This window comes from Oncorhynchus mykiss, chromosome 8 (assembly GCF_013265735.2).
Source record: "Oncorhynchus mykiss isolate Arlee chromosome 8, USDA_OmykA_1.1, whole genome shotgun sequence".
NCBI lineage: Eukaryota > Metazoa > Chordata > Actinopteri > Salmoniformes > Salmonidae > Oncorhynchus > Oncorhynchus mykiss.
In genome coordinates, this window is record NC_048572.1 from 64,701,005 (window position 1) to 64,722,963 (window position 21,959).

Sequence of the window (21,959 nt, forward strand, 5' to 3'; positions counted from 1 at the left end):
ATACAGGACCATTCTGGAAGAAAACCTGATGGAGTCTGCAAAAGACCTGAGACTGAGACGGAGGTTTGTCTTCCAACAAGACAATGATCCAAAACATAAAGCAAAATCTACAATGGAATGGTTCAAAAATAAACATATCCAGGTGTTAGAAGTCAAAGTCCAGACCTGAATCCAATCGAGAATCTGTGCAAAGAACTGAAAACTGCTGTTCACAAATGCTCTCCATCCAACCTCACTGAGCTCGAGCTGTTTTGCAAGGAGGAATAGGAAAAAATGTCAGTCTCTCGACGTGCAAAACTGATAGAGACATACCCCAAGCGACTTACAGCTGTAATCGCAGCAAAAGGTGGCGCTACAAAGTATTAACTTAAGGGGGCTGAATAATTTTGCACGCCCAATTTTTCAGTTTTTGATTTGATAAAAAAGTTTGAAATATCCAATAAATGTTGTTCCACTTCATGATTGTGTCCCACTTGTTGTTGATTCTTCACAAAAAAATACAGTCTTATATCTTTGTTTGAAGCCTGAAATGTGGCAAAAGGTCGCAAAGTTCAAGGGGGCCGAATACTTTCGCAAGGCACTGTATCTACAACACAACATATGTGTGTGTATAGTGTGTATGTTATCGTGTGTTTGTGCCAATGTTTGTGTTGTTTCACAGTCCCTGCTGTTCCATAAGGTGTGTTTTGTATCTGTTTTTTAAATACAATTTTACTGCTTGCATGAGTTACAGTAGTGACAATGTAAAGACTTGTAGGGATTGTGTAGTTTATGCACTACTCAAGATACACAAGTAGTGTTCAGTAGGAAAACAGTAGTAGTGTTTCTAGTAGTAATCAGGTAGAGATTTTTACTACTTGATGTCAGTAGTAAATAAGTAGTAAAAAAATGACAGCTTTTCTACACAAGTTTTTTGCTGCCGCAGGAGAGAAAACAGGAAGTAGTTTGGTTGTTGTTAGCTATCTACTGTTTTTGACCATCCTGAATGTAATCAACTTCCATCCCTCATCATCCTGTCTTTCGTAGCCCTTATGCCGGCATCACCTGTAAGTTTAATTTTCCTTTATGTTTTATAAATACTTTAATGTAATTTATATAACTTTTTACCAGATGAAAAAGATTGCTAGCCAAAAAGGCCTTGTTTGTTAGCCCCATTGAAATAGACTGTAGCAATGTAGCCTGTGTTTCGTCATGCTAGCTAATTCGTATGTGTGTTTGTATGCAAATGTACAGTATGTTCATTTTGTTCTACTTACCCATTCTACTTACCTCTTTTGACCTGTTGCCAAGGAGACCCTCGACATACTGTAAGAAGACTGGAGGCCATTGTTTGTAAGATTAACATTGTTTATCAAATGTTTTTCTGTGTTGTCTTATGTGACCTTTATTAGCAGATGATGAATAATGGCTTATAATTGGTTCTCTTTTGCTTGTTTTTATTTTCTAAAAGGTTAAGTGGTGGAGAAATGTGGCTGCAACGCAAAAGAGAATCTGAATGAAGACGAGGCCTCAAAGGGATTAACAAAAGTGTAAATATGTAATTAATTTAAATTAAAAAATGATGTATAAGCTTATTTATTGTATGATTATATAACTACAGCTAATAACTTGAGGAAATAGCATGTGCACTAGTCTAGTAACCAGTGGTGTAAAGTATTTAAGTAAAAATACTTTAAAGTAGTACTTAAGTAGTTTTTTGGGGTATCTGGACTTTACTTTACTATTTATATTTTTGACAACTTTTACTTCACTACATTCCTAAAGAAAATAATGTACTTTTTACTCCATACATTTTCCCTGACACCCAAAAGTAGTAGTTACATTTTGACAGGAAAATGGTCAAATTCATGCACTTATCAAGAGAACACCCCTTTTCATCCCTTCTGCCTCTGATCTGGTGGACACACTAAACACACATGTTCTGTTTGTAAATTTGTGTTGTAGTGTGCCCCTGGCTATCCGTAAATAAAATAAAAAAATCAAGATTGTGCTGTCTGGTTTGCATAATATAAGGAAATACTTTTACTCAAGTAGTATTTTACTGGGTGACTTTTACTTGAGTCATTTTCTATTAAGGTATCTTTACTTTTACTACAGTATGACGTTTGAGTACTTTTCCCACCGCTGCTAGTGAAAAAGATGTCAACAGTAATTCAAGGGGCTGAAAGGGGGAAATGAAAAAGGATCTGGAGCAATTCTGTCGGGATCAATAGTGACACAACACTACATACACAAATGGCAATATTAATTCAATAGGGATTGAGTAGACATACAGCTGAAATGGGTAGGCATTACATAGTAATTCAATAGTGAATGTGTAGGAATTGTGTAGGTTTTAAGTAGCAGATGCTCAGTTACACAGTAGTCATTAAGGGAGAATTTAAGATGTTAATGGGAAATAGGTACAGTGCCTTCAGAAAATATTCACACCCCGTGACATTTTGTTGTTTTACAAAGTGGGATTAAAATGGCATTAGTTGTCATTTTTTGTCAACAATCTACACAAAAGACTCTGTCAAAGTGGATAAAAAACATATAACAAAAAAAACAAGAATACATCTTGTTTAAATACAGTGGGGCAAAAAAGTATTTAGTCAGCCACCAATTGTGCAAGTTCTCCCACTTAAAAAGATGAAAGAGGCCTGTAATTTTCATCATAGGTACACTTCAACTATGACAGACAAAATGAGATAAAAATCACATTGTAGGATTTTTTATGAATTTATTTGCAAATTATGGTGGAAAATAAGTATTTGGTCACCTACAAACAAGCAAGATTTCTGGCTCTCACAGACCTGTAACTTCTTCTTTAAGAGGCTCCTCTGTCCTCCACTCGTTACCTGTATTAATGGCACCTGTTTGAACTTGTTATCAGTATAAAAGACACCTGTCCACAACCTCAAACAGTCACACTCCAAACTCCACTATGGCCAAGACCAAAGAGCTGTCAAAGGACACCAGAATCAAAATTGTAGACCTGCACCAGGCTGGGAAGACTGAATCCGCAATAGGTAAGCAGCTTGGTTTGAAGAAATCAACTGTGGGAGCAATTATTAGGAAATGGAAGACATACAAGACCACTGATAATCTCCCTTGAGCTGGGGCTCCACGCAAGATCTCACCCCGTTGGGTCAAAATGATCACAAGAACGGTGAGCAAAAATCCCAGAACCACACGGGGGGACCTAGTGAATGACCTGCAGAGAGCTGGGACCAAAGTAACAAAGCCTACTATCAGTAACACACTAAGCCGCCAGGGACTCAAATCCTGCAGTGCCAGACGTGTCCCCCTGCTTAAGCCAGTACATGTCCAGGCCCGTCTGAAGTTTGCTAGAGAGCATTTGGATGATCCAGAAGAAGATTGGGAGAATGTCATATGGTCAGACAAAACCAAAATATAACTCTTTGGTAAAAACTCAACTCGTCGTGTTTGGAGGACAAAGAATGCTGAGTTACATCCAAAGAACATCATACCTACTGTGAAGCATGGGGGTGGAAACATCATGCTTTGGGGCTGTTTTTCTGCAAAGGGACCAGGACGACTGATCCGTGTAAAGGAAAGAATGAATGGGGCCATGTATCGTGAGATTTTGAGTGAAAACCTCATTCCATCAGCAAGGGCATTGAAGATGAAACATGGCTGGGTCTTTCAGCATGACAATGATCCCAAACACACCGCCCGGGCAATGAAGGAGTGGCTTCGTAAGAAGCATTTCAAGGTCCTGGAGTGGCCTAGCCAGTCTCTAGATCTCAACCCCATAGAAAATCTTTGGAGGGAGTTGAAAGTCCGTGTTGCCCAGCAACAGCCCCAAAACATCACTGCTCTAGAGGAGATCTGCATGGAGGAATGGGCCAAAATACCAGCAACAGTGTGTGAAAACCTTGTGAAGACTTACAGAAAACGTTTGACCTCTGTCATTGCCAACAAAGGGTTTATAACAAAGTATTGAGATCATCTTTTGTTATTGACCAAATACTTATTTTCCACCATCAATTGCAAATAAATTCATAAAAAATCCTACAATGTGATTTTCTGGATTTTTTTTCTCATTTTGTCTGTCATAGTTGAAGTGTACCTATGATGAAAATTACAGGCCTCTCATCTTTTTAAGTGGGAGAACTTGCACAATTGGTGGCTGACTAAATACTTTTTTGCCCCACTGTAAGTATTCACCCCCCTGAGTCAATACATGTTAAAGTCACATTTGGCAGCGATTACAGCTCTTGAGTCTTTATGGGTCTCTAAGTGCTTTCCACACCTGGATTGTGCAACATTTATTATTCAAAAAATTTGCTAAACAAAAATGTTCAAGTCTTGCCTTAGATTTTCAAGTAGATTTAAGTCAACACTGTAACTCGGCCACTCAGGAACATTCACAAGTTTACTCGGTAAACATGTGTAGATTTTGCCCTGTGTTTTAGGTTATTGTCCTGCTAAAAGGTTAATTAATCTCCCAGTGTCTGGTGGAAAGCAGACTGAACCAGGTTTTCCTCTAGGATTTTGCCTGTGATTAGCTGGAGTAACTACAATGTTGTTGATCCATCCTCAGTTTTCTCCTATCACAGACACTAAACTCTGTTACGGTTTAAAAGTCCCCATTGACCTCATGGTGAATTCCCTGTGCGTTTTCCTTCCTTTCGTTAAAAACACAATTCCACTTTGACATTATTGGGTATTGTGTGTAGTCCAGTGACAAATCTTAATTGAATCTATTTTAAATTCAGGCTGTAACACAACAAAATGTGGGAAAAGTCAAACTTCTGAAGGCAGAGCATTGTAGTGTTCAGCAGTGAATCCTCGCAATTTATCACTCATTACTACTTCAGTTAATACTTAAATCACTACTGGTTTACTACACATCTCAATAGAAATCAAGTAGTAAAACAAGTTTTGTGTTGTAGTGAAGAGTATTATTAAAATAGTAATTCTTCATGAGGGTCAACTTACCCCACTCTCCCCTATCGCCATGTTTTGCCTATTTTAATGTGGAACGAATTGAGGACGATAAAGCAATGTGTTTTGAGGATTAAACCTGTCCAGGTTGCAAATGAAATCTAACCAAGATTTCTACTTGTTCCCAGGTTGTATCTTGCTTGCTAGTACCATAGCGTGGTTACCAATGTCCCAGATGTCTTTTGATACTCTTACCCAATCCATCATCCAGCACAGGGAAACTAAAACAATTCCAAATCTATTCCAATGTTATAAGGGTCATTTCACTTGATGGAATGGTTTAAATATTGAAACTGCAAAGCATTGGTCTAGTAGGCTCCTGTAATTTCAGTCAGTTAGCTGTACTGGGAATGTTACAGCAAGAGATACATGTTCTGCTGATCTGTTGCTTTTGATGTTGGTTATTTAGTTGGTTCCTCGTATTGACAATAACACACCACTGAAAACTGTTAGGGAGCCAGGCAGCTCTGTTCTAGGTATCAGCCAGGATAAATGAACAGGTGCCTTTTGACATAATTCCCTTCAGAGCAGGAGCTGAAAGCTACAGTGTCTATTGATGATGTGGAGTTAAGCACTGGAAAGACATAATGAGCCATGCTTTAACCCTCTACAGTCTAAGCTCTGTCTAAGCCAGGGGAGGGGGTGATCTACTAAGCTATATGGAATTGGTTTAAGAAGGTCATACTAAGGATCATTTAGCTTCATGAAGAGCCATGTTTTAATGGGCCTTGTTGGCCATCTCTTATTAACAAAACATGTAGGCCTAGGTTTTTTAATCAATCCATTAGCCTATTTAAGTAAATTATTTTTCAATCTTTTATTAATTTATGAAGACATCTCCCCTCATAGATTAAAAAAAATGACCCACTGGGCACACACAATACAATTATGTTGAACCAACGTGGAATAGACATTGAATTGACGTATGTGTCCAGTGGGGAGGCTCCTATTAGTGCAGTAGTGTGATACATCCTCAGTTTCCTTTACATTATTTAGCAACAGCTGACAGACTGCACAACATACATGAGGGAAAAAAGGAAGTGGGTGTCAGTCAGAATTTTATTTAAAGGCACAAAACAATTATGCTCTTTAAAGTCAACCACAACACCCAACAGCCTTCAGGTGCATTAAAAAAAGGTTACATAACTTTCATATTTGGAGATCGCTGACTCATCTCTGAAGGTTCTCACAGACCTGTTCTGATGGGGATGCAACTCGTATTAGCTGTTCTAACACAGAAAAGTATTGTTTACTCTGTTTGCAAAGGATGTTATAACAATTCACACATTAAACATTTCTAGCACATCTTGGGTCTCACAACCCATTTGAGATCCCTTTCTTGCACATAACTACTTTTCATGTTCCACTGACTCCACTCTCCAGACAGTACACTTCTTTGCAGGCATCACTGGAGCGTATTCAATAGGTTGGTCAACCTAATTGATTTGGATGGTGAAGCCTTCCTGATCCCATCCATGGCAGCCAAGACATGCCAGTCAGATGGAAGGTGTCAAGATCCAACCGCCTTGGTTTGGGGCATCAGTAGGCTAAGCACGCAGGCCCATCTCAATGCTCGGTCCAACACCATCCTTTACAATGGGATAGCGGTCTGCATACAGGATACAGAACACTGGTCTGAGTCCTGTGGAGGGAGGCATCAAGGTTATGTCTGTGATGGACAATGACCCACTGGGCACACAATCAGTGTGAAGGAAGTATCAGAGTTGACATGGTGGAGAATAAGAATGTGGTTCACTCACTGTGTAGGTTCATTGCAATGGCTTAAGCTGTTGAAATGGTCTTGAATATGACTGCACACAAAATAATATCATAAATATATAAATATATATATATATATATTTATGATATTATTTTGTGTGCAGTCATATACACTGCTCAAAAAAATAAAGGGAGCACTTAAACAACACAATGTAACTCCAAGTCAATCACACTTCTGTGAAATCAAACTGTCCACTTAGGAAGCAACACTGATTGACAATACATTTCACATGCTGTTGTGCAAATGGAATAGACAACAGGTGGAAATTACAGGCAATTAGCAAGACACCCCTAATAAAGGAGTGGTTCTGCAGGTGGTGACCACAGACCACTTCTCAGTTCCTATGCTTCCTGGCTGATGTTTTGGTCACTTTTGAATGCTGGCGGTGCTTTCACTCTAGTGGTAGCATGAGACGGAGTCTACAACCCACACAAGTGGCTCAGGTAGTGCAGCTCATCCAGGATGGCACATCAATGCGAGCTGTGGCAAGAAGGTTTGCTGTGTCTGTCAGCATAGTGTCCAGAGCATGGAGGCGCTACCAGGAGAAAGGCCAGTACATCAGGAGACGTGGAGGAGGCCGTAGGAGGGCAACAACCCAGCAGCAGGACCGCTACCTCCACCTTTGTGCAAGGAGTAGCAGGAGGAGCACTGCCAGAGCCCTGCAAAATGACCTCCAGCAGGCTGCAAATGTGCATGTGTCTGCTCAAACGGTCAGAAACAGACTCCATGAGGGTGGTATGAGGGCGGACGTCCACAGGTGGGGGTTGTGCTTACAGCCCAACACCGTGCAGGAAGTCTGGCATTTGCCAGAGAACACCAAGATTGGCAAATTCGCCACTGGCGCCCTGTACTCTTCACAGATGAAAGCAGGTTCACACTGACCACATGTGACAGACATGACAGTCTGGAGACGCCGTGGAGAACGTTCTGCTGCCTGCAACATCCTCCAGCATGACCGGTTTGGCGGTGGGTCAGTCATGGTGTGGGGTGGCATTTCTTTGGGGGGCCGCACAGACCTCGATGTGCTCGCCAGAGGTAGCCTGACTGCCATTAGGTACCGAGATGAGATCCTCAGACTCCTTGTGAGAACCAATGCTGGTGCGGTTGGCCCTGGGTGCCTCCTAATGCAAGACAATGCTAGACCTCATGTGGCTGGAGTGTGTCAGCAGTTCCTGCAAGAGGAAGGCATTGATGCTATGGACTGGCCCGCCCGTTCCCCAGACCTGAATCCAATTGAGCACATCTGGGACATCATGTCTCGCTCCATCCACCAACACCACGTTGCACCACAGACTGTCCAGGAGTTGGCGGATGCTTTAGTCCAGGTCTGGGAGGTGCTCCCTCAGGAGACCATCCGCCACCTCATCAGAAGCATGCCCAGGCGTTGTAGGGAGGTCATACAGGCACGTGGAGGCCACACACACTACTGGGCCTCATTTTGACTTGTTTTAAGGACATTACATCAAAGTTGGATCAGCCTGTAGTGTGGTTTTCCACTTTAATTTTGAGTGTGTCTCCAAATCCAGACCTCCATGGGTTGATAAATTTGATTTCCATTGATAATTTTTGTGTGATTTTGTTGTCAGCACATTCAACTATGTAAAGAAAAAAAGATTTAATAAGATCTAGGATGTGTTATTTTAGTGTTCCCTTTATTTTTTTGAGCAGTGTATATATATACATACATATACAGTACCAGTCAAAAGTTTGGACACACCTACTCATTCAAGGATTTTTCTTTATTTCTGCTATTTTCAACATTGTAGAATAATAGTGAAGACATCAAAACTATGATAATAACACATATGGAATCATGTAGTAACCAAAAAAGTGTTAAACAAATCAAAATATATTTTATACTTGAGATCCTTCAAAGTAGCCACCCTCTGCCTTGATGACAGCTTTGCACACTCTTGGCATTCTCTCAACCAGTTTCATGAGGTAGTCACCTGGAATGCATTTCAATTAACAGGTGTGCCTTGTTAAAAGTACATTTGTGGAATTTCTTTCCTTCTTAATGCATTTGAGCCAATCATTTGTGTGTGACAAGGTAGGGGTGGTATACAGAAGGTGGCCCTATTTGGTAAAAGACCAAGTCCATATTATGGCAAGAACCACTCAAATAAGCAAAGAGAAATTACAGTCCATCATTACTTTAAGACATCAAGGTCAGTTAATCCAGAAAATGTCAAGAACTTTGAAAGTTTCTTCAAGTGCAGTTGAAAAACTGCGGTATGATGAAACTGTCTCTCATGAGGACCGCCACAGGAATGGAAGACCCAGAGTTACCTCTGCTGCAGAGGATAAGGTCATTAGAGTTACCAGCCTCAGAAATTGCAGCCCAAATAAATGCTTCACAGAGTTCAAGTAACAGACACATCTCAACATCAAATGTTCAGAAGAGACTGTGTGAATCAGGACTTCATGGTCAAATTTCTGCAAAGAAACCACTGCTAAAGGATATATATCAGAATATGAGACTTGCTTGGACCAAGAAACACAAGCAATGGACATTAGACCGGTGGAAATCTGTCGTTTGGTCTGATGAGTCCAAATTTGAGATTTTTGGTTCCAACCGCTGTGTCTTTGTGAGACGCAGAGTAGGTGAATGGATGATCACTGCATGTGTGGTTCCCACCGTGAAGCACGGGGAAGGAGGTGTGATGGTGCTTTGCTGGTGACACGGTCTGTGATTTATTGAGAATTCTAGGCACACTTAACCAGCATGGCTACGACAGTATTCTGCAGCGATATGCCATCCCATCTGGTTTGCGCTTAGTGGGACTAATATTTGTTTTTCAACAGGACAGTACGCTATTTGACCAAGGAGACCACAAGTTGGACCGCAGAGTGAAGGAAAAGCAGCCAACAAGCGCTCAGCATATGTGGGAACTCCTTCAAGTCTGAGGAAAAAGCATTCCAGGTGAAGCTGGTTGAGAGAATGCCAAGTGTGTGCAAAGCTGTCATCAAGGCAAAGTGTGGCTACTTTAAAGAATCTCAAATATATTTTGACTTGTTTAACTTTTTTGGTTACTACATGATTCCATGTGTTATTTCATAGTTGTCTTCATTATTATTCTACAATGTAGAAAATAGTAAAAATAAAGAAAAACCCTTGAATGAGTAGGTGTGTCCAAACATTTGAATGGTACTGTATTAGGACTAAGTTGTGTCAATAGGGCTGCCTGCGTAAAAGCAGCCATTGGATCATCAAATAGCAGAGATTGTGCACACACAGAATGTTCTTGATGTTTCAATAGGCTACATCATGCTGTGGTATAAATTATTTTTTAAATGGTGGGCTGCAATCCCCAAAATAAAATCATATGATTATGTTTGAGGTGCATTAATGTCCTTTTAATTGAGTCGGTGTGTGTTTCTGTTGTGAATTACCCCAGGCTATATGAAAGGCTGTTTCCAATCCTCAGGATGCATGAAGATATCATACGCAAAGCTATGAATATTATAATTGGACAATTTGTCATGGGTGATTTTTTAAACATTTAAATGCACCAGCTCTGTTCAAAGTAACACAGGCACTATTAAAACAGGAAACAAAACAATCCCATTGAGTCTATTATAACCATGGAAAATGTAATAGATTACATTACAACAAATATAGCCTCCTCTGATGGGTATCTGATGGGTATCTGATGGGTATCTTTTATCTTTCCTTGGAAGACGTTCAAAATTAGAACAATATTATGGAGAGCATCTGTAAGAATTAAATGAGAATAACATTAAATTAAGTTTCATATATTCATGTACAACCATGAATAGGTATTCTTGTACACTCAAAATGACAGTGTTGTAGTTGGGACAAATTGTACTCTGCATTGACAGCCAAGACATTAAAGTTTTGTAATAATATGTAATAGTCTTGACCGAGAGAATAATCTATTTATACATTTGTACAAACAGTGAGATGAAAATGTGACAGTACTGAATAGAGTTGCTAAGCAACTGGCAATGGGAGCAAACAAACCGAAGTGGGTGGGGTAGGATAGGATCTAATCATACTCATTTGCTGCTTTGAAGTAGAAAAAAACTAATAAAACAAATATTTTAAAAAAAAGAGTCCTCAGCACTTCCTCAGATTGTATTGAAGGGATGCATCTATGGAAAAGATTTGCGAAATGAGCAAAGGGAAATAAAAATAAAATTAATATTAATTTAAATGAAAAATTCCGACAGATACAGTTGAACAATTTGCCAGTGCAATCACTGCATTTAGTGTAAAATGGCTCCATAGTCAAATTTTCACTTAGTGAATTATGCCTGCATATGAAATTGTCTGGACTGGGCAAGAAAGTATCAAACAAGTAATGGAACACAAATGATAAAAACTGTCCTCATTAAATTGTACAGTATCAGTAACAATGGTCATGGGATATATAGATATGTTTGATACACCTGCCTACCTGAGGAAAAACTAAAATAACAGGAGCAGGTAGACATGCTATCTTGATTTTCAACCATTAATTCATACTTTAAACTTAAAGCCTTTCAAATGAACTAGTACATCTGTGTATCTTCAGGCTGAATCCTCACACTGACACCAGTGGATGATTTCTGAGTGAAAGTCAGTCATGTGTGTATCTTCAGGCTGAATCCTCACACTGACACCAGTGGATGATTTCTGAGTGAAAGTCAGTCATGTGTGTATCTTCAGGCTGAATCCTCACACTGACACCAGTGGATGATTTCTGAGTGAAAGTCAGTCATGTGTGTATCTTCAGGCTGAATCCTCACACTGACAACAGTGGATGATTTCTGAGTGAAAGTCAGTCATGTGTGTATCTTCAGGCTGAATCCTCACACTGACACCAGTGGATGATTTCTGAGTGAAAGTCAGTAATGTGTGTATCTTCAGGCTGAATCCTCACACTGACACCAGTGCATGATTTCTGAGTGAAAGTCAGTCATTTGATGGATGCATCACAAATGAGGATGATTTGTATCATGATGCCTTGGGCAGGTTGTCCTCTGGTTTCGTCTCGTACTCCTTATGGACATCCAATGAGCCATATAAAGACTCCAGGACGGCTAGTATCCTACTCTGGATGGAGTTTACCTGTTCAGTTGGGCAGTACTCATCCAGACTGGATCTGCCAAACAAAACACTGAATCAATCAGCTGTCAAATTGTCCAATAACACATTGGGAAATTTGGACAGTTTGCATAACACGAATGAACAGAATCTTGTAATTCAGTCATTCAAAAACAATGTCATCCAGGCAAAGGTGATGCGTCATTATACTTAGTTAAATGGACTGTGCTTTGCATGAAAAACAACAACTTTGCTGCGAATACAATGACTAAGGTGTTTGTGTCAATTGACGTAAGATCTGCATTATTTGAAGATTAGATCAAATTTCTTTGTAGCAGAACAAATGTGTCTATATGCGTCAAGACTATGTTTTCACATCTTTGACATCCGCCTTTGCTAACAAACACTAACTGAATGAGTCAGTACTTCATGAACTTTCCATCTTGCAAATAAATTGATGGCTGTCAAAAATAAGCTGTTTGCTACACGTCCAATGTCCTTCAGCAAGCTACAAATCCCATTTTCTTTGAATAAGTCAAATGGCTGTTTTCCAAGGAGGGTGAGTGGCGCTGACGTACCTGGAGACAGTGACAAGGGTGGGCTTCGGCAGGGCCTCCAGGACGAGCTCCACTGCCAGGACCAGTCTCTCAACCTCCTCCTCACTACTGATGTGGTGGGGCAGCTCCGAGTAGTCACAGGTCAGCCCCGCCTGGTGCACCTTCATCATCATCATAACCATCGCATAGGAAGGGAGAGAATGTCAGGCAACCACATAATGAAAGCCAGCTTTTTATCATCATGGTGCCTTTCAGAGTAAAAGGTTGGAAAGAGGCAGTGAGCAAAAAGAAAACCCTTTTAGCTGTTAAGGGGACAGGCTATATTAAATGATCTAATCGAACTGTTAATTAGTGCTACATTATGTTCTTCCTCATCTTATTTTCCTTCCCTGAAATTAGAAATGTAGAAAAAAAAACACACTAATGGTTATGACTCTGTCGGTGAAAAAAGCTGTTTACCATTTCGTAGTCAGGGGCCTCGTTTCGACTCCGCAGGCTTCCCACCAGTTTTACCAAAGAGGTCATCCTAAAAACAGGAGAGAAAAAAAACAACCTTCAATATAAGTTTCCGATATTTTCCACCATGATCATCACCTCCAGGCAGAGCCCTACAGTACCACGCCTGTACAGTATCTCTCTATCTAAAATGATATCCTAATGTCAGCCTAATCTAATTCAGACTGTGTGAGAGGCAGACAGCAAAGAGGTGATCAACCCCAGAGGACAACTTGGATAAAAGGTATTATATCAGTTGTTCATGGGAAAGACACTGCAGATATAGAGTAGGCCTAGATCTACAGAGCCTTCAGAAAGTATTCATACCACATTTTGTTGTGTTCCAGCCTGAATTTAAAAAATGTATCCAATTAATTGTTTTGCTCACCCATTTACACACAATACCCTATAAGGACAAAGTGTTTTGTTGAAATGTTTGCCAATTTATTGAAAATGAAGTACAGAAATATATCACTTCCATAAGTATTCACACTCCTGAGTCAATACGTTAGAATCACCTTTGGCAGGGATTACAGGTGTGAGTCTTTCTGGGCAAGTCTCTAAGAGCTTTGCACACCTGGATTGTACATTATTTGCACATTATTCTTAAAAAAAATATATTCAAGCTCTGTCAAGTTGGTTGCTGATCATGGCTAGACAGCCATTTCCAAGACTTCCCATAGATGTTCAAGACAATTTAAGTCAAAACAGTAACTAGGCCACTCAGGAACATTCAATGTCTTCTTGGTAAGCAACTCCAGTGTATATTTGGCCTCCACAGTTGTGTTCTGTGGGTGTCACAGAGTAGACTGATACCCCATTTCATTGCTTCACATTCCAACCTTGTTTAACATGATCTAGTCTAAATATGGCAAAATTACACTAATTGTAACCTGCTGCATCATTTTCATTTTGAAGGCAAACCGCAAATTCCACTATTGTGCCTAATCCTTATTGTGACTAGCTTCACAACACAAAACCCGGTCCGGTCGAGCCTCATTAGCCAGATGAAGCTAGCTGGCTGCTTATAAAATGAGCTTTGGGCAACAGGGTTAAGTAGCTGGCTAGCCATTTATTTTCATGAATTGAAGTTCAATTTCAATAGGAAGACAACAATACTTACTCACAAGGATTCCTAAATCATTGTTAAGAATAATGAAAATGACTGCAGTTTCTACTGGTCATTGTTTTCAGGCTGGTTGTATTGGTGCTAGCTAAGTAAGATAAAACTAGCTAGCTACCCCAGAAGTTGTGGTCGAACAAATAATGACATATAACTAAAGCAGTATTGTAAGCACATCGTTCGTGTCCGGTGTTTGCAGACTTTTTTTGTACAGCTTTGACAGTGCTACTGATAGTAGTGGTGGCGCTTGGCTTGCATGTGCAAATTCATCACACACACAACATTCTATACTAGAACTGTTATTTGACGTGCCAAATTACAAGCTTATTTAATGCGTCAAATTCGTTTTTGACACGTAAAGACCCAAACGGCGCTCCATATTATGCCGTAAAGCTAATAGCAGTGACGCTATTACTGTGGAACTCCGGTAGTGCAACATGTGTACCGGTGGTCGACCAGTCGGCGAAAGTCAACATCACCCATGACAGAAAACAGTTGATTGTCAAGGGCAATGAATTCCATTATCTTGGTGTTAATGGATTTTGCCTTTGAGTTGTCTCGCTGAAATGTTCTTACTCGTTCAAATGACTGCTCGATTTGTTGACTGCTTGATCCACACAGCAGACATTGTGGGCTAGGTTAGGAATGCTGTGTTGCACGTGTAATGCAACATTTTACGTGGCGTCATCAGCTTTGACATCGGTTTTGCCCGCTGGCGTTAAACTAGACATCGGGCCGATACCGATGTTGGCATTTTTAGCTAATATTGGCTGATTCCGATATGTTCACCGATATATTGTGCTTCCCTAATCACAACCCTACAGGAAAGGTGAGAAATCATCATGATCATGTTCCGGCCTCAATTAGAAAAGGGGACCGTCTTACACAGCTAAACCAAAAATAAAGTTTTGGGATTTACAGCCTACAGGCCACTAAGTACCCTGGTTTAAATGAAGATATGGATTTACAAACTACAGGCCACTAAGTACCCTGGTGTAAATGAAGATATGGATTTACAAGCTACAGGCCACTAAGTACCCTGGTTTAAATGAAGATATGGATTTACAAGCTACAGGCCATTGAGTACCCTGGTGTAAATTAAGATATGGATTTACAAGCTACAGGCCACTAATTACCCTGGTTTAAATGAAGATATGGATTTACAAGCTACAGGCCACTAAGTACCCTGGTTTAAATGAAGATATGGATTTACAAACTACAGGCCACTAAGTACCCTGGTTTAAATGAAGATATGGATTTACAAGCTACAGGCCACTAAGTACCCAGGTTTAAATTAAGATATGGATTTACAAGCTACAGGCCATTGAGTACCCTGGTTTAAATGAAGATATGGATTTATAAGCTACAGGCCACTAAGTACCATGGTTTAAATGAAGATATGGATTTCTCACCCTTCCTGTAGGGTCGTGATAGGTCCATTTGCTGTCATCTAGTGGACATTTTGCTCCATTGCCCTCAGTTATGTTGTTGTCCATGTTGGCTGTGTTCTAGTGTACTATGGAATAGATGGCTCTCCTATTCTTGGCACTTTGCCCAGTCATATTTAAGGTTAGAACTACCTTTCTAGGCGTTCTGATGCTGATCCATTCCCTCTTCAAATCAGGGCTGATTGGAAAAAGCTGTTCAAAATCCTTTCTTTGTACTCCATGACGAAGGCCAAGGAGCCAAAACGCGTCTGAGTTTGTAAACTTTGTTTCCATTGAACATACCATACAAATTAAGGCATTTCAATTAATTATATGAAGAGTGCCTTGGTCCTCCTTTCTTTTTGATGACCAATTGACCAACCGCTTTTACCAAAGAACACCTTCAGTCTACCAAAAATCTACTATTGTGTACCTTAGCAGCGCTTCCCTTCCTCTTTTTTTCTAGGGGTTGAATACTTATTGACTCAAGACATTTCAGCTTTTCATTTTTAATTAATGTGTAAAAAAATAATAATCTAAAAACACAATTCAACTTTGACATTATGGGGTATTGTATGTAGACCAGTGACAAAATCTAAATTGAATTTATTTTAAATTCAGGCTGTATCACAACAAAATGTGGGAAAAGTCAAGGGGTGTGAATACTTTCTCAAGGGACTATATGTGGGGAAATAATCATAAGTAGATCTCAATCTCATCTAATCTTTCTCCAGTACCAATTTTAAGCTGGCCAGTGCTGAGTGAAGGATTCTAAGGATAGAAGGGTTCTGAGGATTAGGGCTAGTTGGGCTGATGGAGAAATTACTGCCTGGCAGGTACAGGAGATTTACTCAGCAACGCCAGCCCAGATACCATAAGGAAGGTAGAGGGGATTTACCCTACCCAGGGTTGGCAGCCCAGCGCTTGACTGTCTCCTCACTATCATCCTCCACCAGGTCTGCAAATGCTGCCTCCAGATCCTCCAGCTGCCGGATACGTCTCTCCACACACTCTGTCAACTCCTCCTGAAAACAACACAACATGACACAGTTGTAGTGTACAGCAGGGGAGAAACACCACATGCTTCTGATACAGAGACACCTTCCGACACACATAACACCTTCAGAACAGACAGTATTTTCTCTCACCTCATCTGGGTCTTCTCTAGGTTTCCTGAAGCTGTATAGCTCCTGTAGAATATTGTACTCATCCTATGGTATACAGAGGGGGAGTAAAACTGATGGCGTCAAATCATGAGATGAATGCCAAGGAAAAACCAACATGTCTAAACATCTTACAACACTTCTGCTGATTCTAAGTAAGATATCTGCAACATCTCAGCAGTATATGTTTTCTTGAGAAGGTTCAGCCTCTGGTAACCAATAATTGCCTTTACCTGTGTATACATCTCCTTGAAAGGATTCTTACAAGAGAAAAAATCAAGGTCGATGTCAAGTATGTATGGATCAGTTTGTTTGATAACGGAGAGAAGGCTGTTCACAGCGTAGGTCATTGAACCCACATCCTTGTCAGTCTTCAAACAAGGCTTTTTGAGTGGTTCCTTTTCCTCTTCTCTGTTGTTGCCATTGCTGCTGCTCCCTGGGGTTATACTGCCACCTGGTGGCTGAACACTGTCATCACAGCTACTAGAGCTGCTTTCAGACTTGGAAGCTGAAGCAGAGGGTTGAGCATCATTCAAATCCCCAGCTCCCTTGTTCTCTATCCTGGGTCTTTTGGCAGAGCTCTTCTCAATGTCCCTTCCCATGTCTTCCCTCTGGCAACACGCCACAGGGTTCACTAAGACAACACTCAGTCCCAGAGGTTTAGGATTCTCCAGCTGATCCTGAGGAACATACAGGCCGTCACTTAAAAAGTAATCGTCCTTACTTGTAACTCTGAAACAAAATCAAACAAAGTACAAATAAGAAACGTATTTGGGTCAAACCATACCTCCCTGTGTAAGAAATCCAGAAAATCAGGAAGTGATTGGCTAACAATTAATTACCTGATGGTGGTTGTGGAGGAGTCTTTCCCCACAGAAAAGGAGTGCTCGCCTTCCTTGATCTGCTGTGCCCAGTAGGGATGGAGCCATGCCACGTGAGACACATGCCCAGCATATACCATGGGCATGATCCAGTTCTCAATGCTCAGCTCACTGCAAAAAAATAACAATACATGATCAGCGAGTGAATGCATGTAATGTATTTGCTAATACTGGTCATGTCATGCCCTATTAATTTAGTGAAATTGAATGAATGTTAGTCTGTGCTGTAGGCTACCTGACGAGGTAACTTAGCAAACAAAGATTTCAAGGATATATAAAATGTGGGATGATGGCATGTCCGTGTCCATACAGTATGTTTACCGGTACAGTACAGGCCAGTCTCCCTGTTCATCAGTAATCACACCTGAGCAAGGAGTCCTTGTCAAACACAGTATCTGCAGGCATATTGACAGGTATGAGGAGGTCTGGGTGGGAATCCAGATGGACCATCTTGATGTTCTTCAGCGGCAAGTGCCTTGATGCTATAGCCCGATATATAGGACTTACCACCTTAGGGACACAATTCAAGCAGATAAAAGATAGATACATTCTCAAAATTCATTAAAACAATGTGGGGGGGTGTCAGTGGTACCTATCTATATCTAGCCCAGGGTCCTGGACTGGGTGTGCAGGCTTTTATTCCAGCACTAAACTAACGTTACCTTTCAAGTAATCAACAAAAATCAAGATCTCCAGTCTGTATAACAAAGTATTGCATTTGATGTGTTGGTGCTGGGCTGGAACAAAAACCTGGTTGTTCAAAACCAGAAAGGAGACCTGATCTGGTTACAATTATAGAGTAAGCATGCATGAATCCTTAGTAAAGTAGCTAGCTAACGTTAGCTTGCCAGCTAGCTAAGCAAATGTAATGTGATCTCTTAGCCAGCTAAAGAATTTGCTATTTTCAGAAAGCGAGGTAGCATCGCACAGTGATGTACTGTAGATCGCCATTGTAGAGACATTCAAATGGGGAATACATTGTGTTTTTTCAGTGTGCAACTAGCTAGCAAGATAACGTTAGATATTACAAAAATGTAGCTAACTCTAGCTAACTAAATATAGCTACTGCTAGCTAAATGTTCTTACATCACAGTGATCTTCTACGATCCATATGGGCAAATCGGCATAAACCCTTTTCGATGGCGGACAATTCATTTTTCAGTCCGATGTTGTTTATACTTGTGAACTAGGTAAATTTCAAATAATCTCTGAAATATTAGCTAGGAAGACTTAGGTTTGCATGCGACACCTGTCTGAAAACAAAACCCAAACACGACCGCCTCTCTCTCCTATGTCTGACTTTCTATTGGCTGGTATTTGAAAGCCAGCTTGTGATTGGTGTGATAGTGTCCACCGTCTCTTTTACACCGACTGGAAACACGGTCGAATAGCTGGAGCATATGTCATGCATTAAAATTGTCGTTTTTATATTTTAGTCTCGATTTGTAACTCATGAAAAACGGTTGTAGGAGCCTACGAGTCAGCCTACAGTACTGGTAGTCTACTATCAGAAAGATTGAAATATATTTGGTACAATTCTGCCCTCTATTGGCCAGTACAAAAAGTGAGGGTCAACTTTCAGCTGATGTCTTCAACTTTAGATTTTGTACTCGTAAGGTTTGGATCTTTTCTCTACATTGATCCTCAAAACAACTTTATCTACATCATGGTTAGAGATCAGAGAGACAGCAGCCCTGCCCGCTCTGATGGAGCCGTTTTCCTGCTTGCTTTGATGCCAACATGTATCTTGTATCATCTGCCTCAGAATGATTGATTTGGCTGCATATTGCCTACAGTAGTTAAGTCTACTACAAAAATGTCACTGCAAGCCTATTCCCACAAATGGGTTGTGCTCTCTGCTCTGATAAATATCGCCTTATTTCAAATCAAATAGTATTTGTCAAATGCGCCAAATACAACCTTACAGTGAAATGCTTACTTACAAGCCCCTAACCAACAATGCAGTTTTAAGAAAACACCCCAAAAAAAGTAAGAGATAAAAGTAACAAATATTTAACGAGAAGTAACAAATATTTAACGAGAAGCAGTAAATTATCAATTGCGAGGCTATATACAGGGGGTACCGGTAGAGAGTCAATATGCGGGGGCACCGGTGTCGATGTAAGTGAGGTAATATGTACATGTAGGTAGAGTTATTAAAGTGACTATGCATAGATAACAACAGGGTAGCAGCAGCGTAGAAGGGGGGGGGGGGGGGGGGGGGGGGCAAAGCAAATAGTCTGGGTAGCCATTTCATTAGATGTTCAGGAGTCTTATGGCTTGGGGGCAGAAGCTGTTTAGAAGCCTCTTGGACCTAGACTTGGTGCTCCGGTATCAATTACTTACATAAAAAAACAATACAGATTTTATGCCTGCATGGTACCCCTGTAGGCTAAATACCTTAGGAAGGGTTTCAAATCTCACTTCAAATCTCTCCAACTCTGTTGCTGATAGCCAGCAGAAACCTTTAGCACATTTGCAATTGGATTGACTTGTGTCAACCTTTTCTGCTAATGGATTGACTTGTATGAACCTTTTTTGAAATGGAGACAACTCAGCAGAGCAGAGATACATGAGGAGAGTGCCAATTCAAAAACTTCCATGACAGTATAGTTTTTGAATTGGCACTCTGCTCATTTTATTCCTACTCTTGACTGTAAGGACTGAGTAAGACTGGTGAGGTGTGTTATTTTCTTGTCCTTTGAGCAGTATATCTCCTGCACGTTACTCATCTCTCCAGCTCTCACACACTGCCTGTCAAAGAGGTGGCTGGCTCAGAGTTCAAATCAGATACCTCAAGTCTGGGAGTTTCAAAGCTCTACCCCAAGTTTAAGGTGCTGCAGAGTAATCTTTTGTTGAATTATTCCTCATATTATATGCCTTTCACACCCTCTGAGTCTGGAACTGTTTGAAAAGTCCACCAGAAGGTGAGACAAGAAGATGGTAGAGAGAAACTTTGATACAGTGTTATTCATCTATACTGTAAGCGTCCCACAGTGCTCTATGCCTCATCAGTTTGGAATGGAAGAGAAATCTCTCTGTGTTCCTCAGGACACATTGACCACTCTCATTTTGGAATATTAGTTTAGGTTTTGGCGGGGCCTTGTTAAATAAATCATACCTGTCTGATGGATTTCTATGTTCTTCACCAAGGCTCTGTCTCTTTTTGACCCATCATAATGTTCCCTCTTCACCCTCTCTCACTGTGCAGTGTGCAACTTACTGTATTCTACTCTGTATGCTATGTTTGTTTGATTTGGATCTCCCTCTCTCGCTCTCTCTCTGTCTCTCTAGCGCTCTTTCATTTTCTTAAATAGGTTTATATATAAACAAGTTTCAACCCCTTTCTTGCTGCCTCGTCTCATATCAGTGATGTATTCATCATCAACCTCCTGTTATTTGTCTCTCCCAAAGTTCTAAATGGAAAGACTCAGCCAGTGTGTGTGCACGGCTTATGAGGCTCATCCCACACAGCCGTGGCTTCCCCATCCAGCGCATCTTCCACATGGCCCTGGGCCCTTTGGCTGTCTGATTGGTCGCGGCCCAGTCCGCTGGAGGTGAGTGGGTGGCTGGGTAAGTGGTAGCTGCCTGCATCACGCTAACCGTCGAGGATGAGGAAGTAGTGGGGGTTGGACTTTATTTACAAAAAGAACTGATTTGATTTCCCTGAAATTCCCTCCACTACGATCAGTGCCTCCTGGCCCTCTCTCTTCTTTTTTGTACCTCTTCAACTGCCGTCTCAGATCTCCCTTTGATTTGATGATCTCTTTTTGCCATGATTCTCTTTGTAAGTGCTCAGTCAGATCTTGTTATATGGTTATAAAAACATATTCATTCTGATGTTAAAACTTTTACTTCAGGATTTCTGGTTGACTGAGTCTCTTCTTATTCAGACGTTAAGAATTTCTCCGCGGATTTTGACAGTTCTTCAAAATACTGTTGAACTTCTAGCAGAAGTATTTGGGAATCACACAATCCAGCTGCTTATTGGAACAAGCCTTTCGGGCACCTATTATGAGCACATGTCATCTCTTCAGTATGTTATGAAGGCACACCCACTTCTGTAATTACTGTAAAAAGCATCTCAAAAGATTTTTCTTGTTTCCCATGATGCTGCAAATGATATATTTCCTTGCCAATATATTTCCTTGTTACATAATTTTGTACACTTACATATGATCACATACACAAGTGTGTCCTGTTGAGGTGTACAGTATTTATTTCCAAAATCCAGTTGAATCAGGTGTGCTTGTCTGGGACTACAGTACAAATGTGTACTGTTGAGGGTACTTGAGTACTGGAGTTGGGAAACACTATCACTGTACACCCTGTATATAGCCTTACTATTGTTATTTTACTGCTGCTCTTTAATTATCTGTTACTTTTATTTCTTATATTTTTATATTTTTTATTCATTTTTTAAATAACACTTTTATTTTCTTATTTCTTATTTTCTTTTTTAGGTATTTTTCTTAAAACTGCATTGTTGGTTAAGGGCTTGCAAGTAAGCGTTTCACTGTAATGTCTACC

The 21,959-nt window shown here is 40.5% G+C and overlaps 1 protein-coding gene across 2 annotated transcripts; it reads right to left on the minus strand.

The window, feature by feature from the left end:
• Positions 1 to 10,462: 10,462 nt before the first annotated feature.
• c8h5orf22 (chromosome 8 C5orf22 homolog) lies at positions 10,463 to 18,870 on the minus strand. 2 transcript variants are annotated; one of them, XR_005052932.1, is made up of 10 exons: positions 18,516 to 18,870; positions 17,794 to 17,939; positions 17,391 to 17,540; positions 16,782 to 17,280; positions 16,534 to 16,596; positions 16,289 to 16,410; positions 12,800 to 12,866; positions 12,362 to 12,501; positions 11,615 to 11,841; positions 10,463 to 11,480 (listed from the first exon to the last, which is right to left on the minus strand). XR_005052932.1 is itself a non-coding variant. In XM_036985975.1 (9 exons), the coding sequence occupies exons 1-9, from the start codon at positions 18,582 to 18,584 to the stop codon at positions 11,694 to 11,696; spliced, it is 1,404 nt and encodes a 467-aa protein (XP_036841870.1). In that variant the 5' UTR covers positions 18,585 to 18,870; the 3' UTR covers positions 10,463 to 11,693. The 2 variants fall into 2 exon arrangements, 1 of the variants encoding a protein (XP_036841870.1); XM_036985975.1 differs by having other exon boundaries at positions 10,463 to 11,841.
• Positions 18,871 to 21,959: the final 3,089 nt, after the last annotated feature.